The sequence below is a fragment of the Teleopsis dalmanni genome, chromosome 1, assembly GCF_002237135.1.
Source record: "Teleopsis dalmanni isolate 2A chromosome 1, ASM223713v2, whole genome shotgun sequence".
Lineage (NCBI taxonomy): Eukaryota > Metazoa > Arthropoda > Insecta > Diptera > Diopsidae > Teleopsis > Teleopsis dalmanni.
The window spans coordinates 62185830-62192673 of NC_051846.1; the positions used below are offsets into that span (position 1 = coordinate 62185830).

At 29.5% G+C, this 6844-nt stretch overlaps 1 protein-coding gene across 1 annotated transcript in view; it reads left to right on the forward strand.

The window, feature by feature from the left end:
* LOC119682496 (DNA-directed RNA polymerase subunit beta'-like) overlaps positions 1-6442 on the forward strand; it is an 8546-nt gene extending 2104 nt beyond the window's left edge. Inside the window, exon 2 of the mRNA XM_038095954.1 lies at positions 6273-6442. Within this exon, the coding sequence (XP_037951882.1) occupies positions 6273-6442 (170 nt within the window). The remainder of the gene's footprint in view (positions 1-6272) is intronic.
* Positions 6443-6844: the final 402 nt, after the last annotated feature.

Below are 6844 nucleotides of genomic sequence, written 5' to 3' on the forward strand. Positions count from 1 at the left end.
TGTGCGCCTAAAAGTCTAAACTTTAATGGTAAAATAACAGTAGCAATAATAACAACAACAACAACGATAACAATGATAACAACAACAGCGAAAACTTAAACTGTTTTACTCGTACTGCTTTACCATTGCGCTGTACTGCGCTCTGTACTGCTATTGTGTGGTGAATACTTGCGATTTTTCATGCAGTCACTGACCCAATTTCAATTGCCATGTACCAGAAAATTAAAATTTTTATATAAGAAAAAAAAAACACACACACACACAAACATACTTAAAACATTTATATATGTATGTGAAGTGTGATGTGTATGTAGTACAATGGCATAGGCAAGTATATTAACTTATTTAAAAAACATTAAACAGCAAATAAAACAATTCAAAACTTAACGTACACTGAGTAATGCTCGGCAGCAATTGATGCCATTTGTGCGAGCGGGTAAGAGAGTGTCAATAATTTAAGGTTAACTTTTGAGGCTACTGTAAACGTTAACGGCATTTACACACAAAGCAAGACTTTTGAAGGAAGGTTACAAAAATTATGCTACGTTATTGAAGTGAATGAAGTTCATGGAGAGTATGTAACCTTTTTATGAGTGAGTTTCATTTAATTGAATTATCTGTATAATTGGTCTCTGAAGGGTGTGGAGATTAAAAGAATTGCTTATGTATATTTTTAGCGTGAAATTATATACTACAATAGGTTAAAGATAATATATATTTTACCATGGTTTTAAGAAGTAAATAAATACAGCATATTAAGGCATATTAAAGCATATATGCTTATAAGCTTATAATAATTAAAATCTAAAATAATAAATATAGTTGCATTGAATTAAATCAAGTCAATATTGTATATATAAAGCAATAACCTTTAAATTTAATTTTGGTATCCAGTAGCGTAAACAGAGAACTGAATTGGGAAAATATATATAATAATAACAGTTCAACCTGTAAATACAATAACTGCTATCAATCTTACAACTAGAATGTTGATGGAGGCACACAGAGATATGCTCTATTTATCCTGAAAACTCCTTAAAATCCAAAGTTAAAGGATATGTTCTTTTAAAGAATTGCAGAAATGCTGTCGAAAATTTTATTAATTTGAAAAAATTAAATAGTTGAAAAAATATATTTAAAAATAAATAAATATATGGTGGGACGTTGGAACAGCGCACTGTCCAACAAGTGGCCCCACTGAAGTGAAGGATTAGTCGAAGTAGACTACGAAACTACTTGGGTCCTTTTTCGACCTTTGATTCTCGGATGTTGTTATTGAGTTAAAGCTGGGGTGGCTTCCGTTCGCATAACTACATCTTTTGTTAATGCAAGCAGCTCATTTAGCTTGAGGTTTCCTGCCAAGTCATCACCAACCCAATGATGTCCCAAGACAGTCTTCCTCCTACTTGCTAGTGAAAATGAAAATAGTAAATATATATAGTAACACCTGTTCAACCTTCAAATACAATTATTGCTATCATACCCATAACTAGAGTATTGATGGAGGTACACAAATATATGCTCTATTTATCATGAAATCTCTTTAAAATTCTTATGCATAGAAAATTAAAAATTAAGGCAAAATACAATAACCAATATGAAATATGAAATTTATTTAAATATGACCACCTTACTATTTTATGTTGAAAATAGAGGATTTAGAAATAAATGAATATGAGCACACCCATGTCAAATTACTTCAAAATATTGAAGGAGGAAAATCATATTCACATAATCACATATTTTTAACTAAAGAAAATCTCTTGAAATTGAACACCGAAGACTGTTTTACTTATTGAATAAAGGATCTTTAGTATTCTTAAGAAATAAGTTTCTTTTATACAAAAATGTGTTTAAACCAGTATGGACCTGTACCATTCAACTATGGAGCACAGCATCAATACCTAACATCGAAATTCTTCAAAGATTTTAGGCTTAAACTTTACGAGAAATGGTATTTAATTAATATCCAAATCCATTGTGACATCAAAATAATATCGATGGAAGATGAAGTAGAAAAGGTAGAAAATATCATGAACAAATACAGCTTCTTCTCAACAATCTTGCTTTTACAACAATCTTGATTTTACATGGATTTTACAAGAATGTAAAGAAAAACGCTGTTCCAGATCTTATAGTAAAATCTTAATTTAAACAAATGAGTAGCTTTTCACAGGGAGAACTACCTAAATTGTAAATGATCATGCCTGAAGTATTTTTTATTTATCGAAAAATTGTAAAATATCAAACATGATTAAACGGAATGCATAACATATTAAAATAGATAGTTTGTAGATAGATCATAGATTAGCCATACAGTTGACTGCGAGATTCCTGTGACTGGATGCCTAAAGAAGATAAATGTAGAACTGCATCAACAGAGCTATATATTGGTGGACTTAACTTAAGAAGTTAAAAACAGCTTAACTATCTAAAACTATTAAAATATATTTCTATGCCCATTTCAATAATAGATCACTCTTTAGTATTATAAACTACTTCTACGAAATGTTCTTAAATTAAAATTTATAATAATTTTTTTCAAAATATTACGAAAGGAGATGAAGTTGGCAATATTTTATAAGGAGGAACTAAAAATGTTTAAGATGATGATAAAGGAGATATTAGCTTAGATCTATTTCCTTAGCGATAATTTCATTGCTTACTTTCTTGGACCCTTTTTAGTTAAGAGACCTCTCTTTGGGTAGGTATCTTTTGAAAGAAAATTTGTAATAAATTTTTTGTCAATAAAGACAATGAAGAAGATGTTAGCAATAGTTTCTGAGAAGGATTAAAAAAAAATTGGTGTAAAATTGTTATTACTGAGAATCATAGAGATATCAACTTACATCCAATTACTTAGACAAAACTTCACTGTTTGCGCTGTTGACCCCTTTTGTGATAAAGGACCTTTCGTTAAAGAGGTATCTTTTGAAGCAAAATTTATAATATATTTTCTGCCAATTCTGAGAATGAAGATGATGTTAGCAGTTATTTGTAAAGAGGAACTAAATATCTTGTAAGCTTCTCGGAAAATATTTTAATTATTAAAAATTTTAAATCTTTTTTTTGTTTGCTTTATATCAAAAGCGTCATTTGTAAGTGCATACAAGACACTCCAAGTTTTGAAGTGAATAACCTTAGCAAGAAAGTTTTCAAAATTCAAAAATTCACTTTTTATTTTATAGACAACAAAATGTAAATGCATTAATTTATAAACCAAAAACAAATTTTGAAAAAAAAATGAAATAAAAATTTTATATCTACATTTTTGTATAAAATAGCAAACGACATAAAGCGGTTAACATTTCGTTGAGCCGTTAAGAGCGGCAGTTTACTCCATAAGCGATGTGGCTCTAAAAGACGTGATTTGGTCAAAAAGAAAAAAATTAAAGAAAGTGAAATTTTCGATTGAAGGCAAAAAGGTTTTTGACTTCTTCAAAATGCTGCAAACCAAGTAAGCCCCGCTTGAGAGGAGGGGGCGAAGGGTATGTTGTGCTTCACATATTTTCATTTTCATATGAAGTGCGCTTCATTGAACGCATGCGCTATACGCTAAAAGTGGATTTGGAGCGGAACCAAAACAATTTTACTTTCTTTTGAAAAAATGTACAACTTTAGTCGAACATTTGAGTAGGCATAACCGTTTCACGAGTGGATCGTTGAAGTTTTGTGCCAGTAGGGAAAATTAAAAATTTTTTCTTTCTCAATTTCACGTCATACACTCACCAAAGACTTGCACATACAACTGCGCTAAGTCAACGAACTCTTCTCAAGCCCGCTTTCCGAAATGAAAGTGATTTTATTTTGCGACCCACTTTGTGCTTAATAAATGCAATTTAAATAGCTCAGAGTTTCTGGTAATTGTAAAAGAAGATACATGGATTACATGTCTCTACATTACATGGATTTGGAAAATCTCCAATTCAATTGATTTTAATTTAGTTTATTAACATTTTAGGAGACTTAAAAACATTTAATAACAACTAAAATGAATTTTAACTATTTGTGTTAATAGTAGAAATACATTTTTGACATTCTTTAAGCTTAAATACACGACTTAAAAATGTTTAAAAATTCATAAAAAATTTTCAGTTAATATTTTTATGAATTTTTAAACAAACCATTAAATTTTTAATAATCATATATATCATAATAACCAACTAAGCCAATATAGAAAAAAATGAATAATGTTTTTTATGTAGCTTTCATTTGAAGGGCGCAACGTCTTCTGTTACAGATTCAGATTGGATTAGAAACACAAAATATCAGCCATGGTCACAGCCATGGCTCTGCTCCACTAGGAGTCAGTATCTTGTAAGATTCTATTTTCTATTTTTTGGGTTCTATATTTTTAAGCCATGCCGTAACTGAATGACCTTTCTTCAAAAATGAGTTTATAAATATTTATTATAATGCAAGTATTTAAACCATATTTAAATCATTTTAAATATAATGAATATATTTAGTTATATTTCAAATTATGTTTAAATAAGAATAAATAACTAAACTTTGAACGTTTACTCTGTTTTTAGTGTATGCAAGAAATTATTTTAATTCCTTTTGGTTTTAATTGTAATTTGTAATAATTTAAAAAAAATAATGTTTATACATGCATACTATATAGTATATAATAAAATTTTAATTTTTAATACAAATAATTTATTTTAACATTTAATTTTAATTTCAATATTAAAAACAAATTTATAAATGCAAGAACGCGCCAGTCTTGGAGTAAATGTTAATGAGGAAGTTAACCATTCACTGGCCTTAAGTAATTAACTTCAACTTGCAATGGCGGTGTATGATTTAATTAACAATATTTTCGTTTTGTTTTCGACTTAAAGAAAAGACCTCAGTTACCATAAAAAGCAAAAAGGTCACCTTTTATTTCGTGTCTGTGTGGGTTGGTCCGGTCTGTTGCCTTAAAATATTTAAGTCATGATCAAAAGTGATGGACTACATTGAACAAGAAAACCACAATGTGAAGCACATATAAGAACTGCATTTGATTTCTACTTACATTAATGCAAATCTTTTTTTATAAAACTTCAAGAAAATTAGCGTTTAATATGAATCATACTCTCAATACTGAACCACTAAATCAAGAAATCATCATGGAAGAATAAAAAAATGTAGAATCATTTCGAAATATTTATTTAAATACTAATCAATAATAATTATTTAGAAGTTCATATATATATATATATATATATATATATATATTTATTCATTATATTTTAATTTATCTGTTTTCATCAAAAATTGAATATACCTATTGGATATATATCATTGTTTATGAATAGCCATAGAAACTTCTCTGGTCAGATGACATGTTACATCTCGATCACTAAACTCCATTGGAAATACCAAACTCAACTGGCAAATCGTGGGAATTTTCCCTGAAAAAGTATATACTCTGTAATTCTTACACACATAATATCGTTTGCACCCTTCGTGTGATGGAGAAAGATCTCACTTAAAGGTGCCGAAGTTTCACTCTTTAAACTCTAAAGCACTATAAAAGCAATTCAGAGCTGTCTGAAGTTAGAGCCATCTGCAGATTAAAGCGGCAGTTGTTTTGAAATCACCATATATGTAAATTCAAATTCGGAAAATTTACTAAAATTTGATTTTACTTGTAATCACTAGAAATATTACAGGTTGTTTACTGATGAGTTATCACATTAATTAGCAGAAAAGTAGCCTACTGATGCATCTTCTCATCTTCTCTGACAACAGCTTATATCGCCTTTGTTTAGATGGCGATGACACCATGGAACATATTTTATGCCCTTGTCCATATGTCTCGCCCACTACAGACACAAACTTAGAATTTTTCTAATGTAACGTTGTGAGTAGTTTAAATATCAACTTCTTTTAAGCATTATTCTCTTTCTTATATAAGGATGAAAATTTTTGTATAATATTAGAATAAAATTCACTACACAATAGACTTTCACTGTCTGAGTGTAGTGTGTTTTTCTAGCTGCTAGCTGCATCAAAAACCTAGCCGAAAAAAAAAATGAATACAAGAAAAATTTCACTTAAACGATAATAAACATAAGTGAAGTGTCAGCTAACAGCACCAAAAGCGAGCGACAAAAATTAGCTAAAGTGTCAACTATTATTACAAAAATTGAGTGAAACGTTACAACAAACATAGTACTGAAAACAACAAAATTGCTAGCTTACAGCACCAAAAATGGAAGGTATGATCCCGAAATGACGATAACTTTTATACTCATCAGATGAAGATATTGTATTTACAGTAAACGGATATTGCGATGACTTTAATGAAATGGATTATGAAAGGAATTCAAGATTTGAGAAAACTATATCGACTTCAGAAAAGCATCTCCCGAAAAATAAGCAACAAACTTCAGGAACAGCTCCATCAAATTTTATATCGTTTTCGATTGCCTTCGAGCTTGATTTTTAAATAAAAAAAAGTTTCGTATAAAAGTTTATTGACTTCAAACATGTCAAATTATTTCGGAAAATGTATCTCAAAGATACAAAAGCATATGTGTGCGTTGTCAGTTATTTTTCGATAGACGCATGCGCACCGTTTAAAAAAAATATATAAATGAAACTGAAAGCGGCAATGTGAATAGACAATAGAAGAAAGAGCGAAGAAAGACTGAAAGAAAAATAGAAAGACGTGCCACAAACGAAAGTGTTTCTTCTTCACAATTTCTTTTCTACTTTATTTGTCTTTTCTTTTCTGATTTTTTGTGATCTTTGTGCTATAATTTCAATTTCATTTGCTTTCGGTTTCACTTTTTACTGTTGTATTATCGCAATAAAGAAAACCTAAAAGAATGGGCCATATGCCAACAGC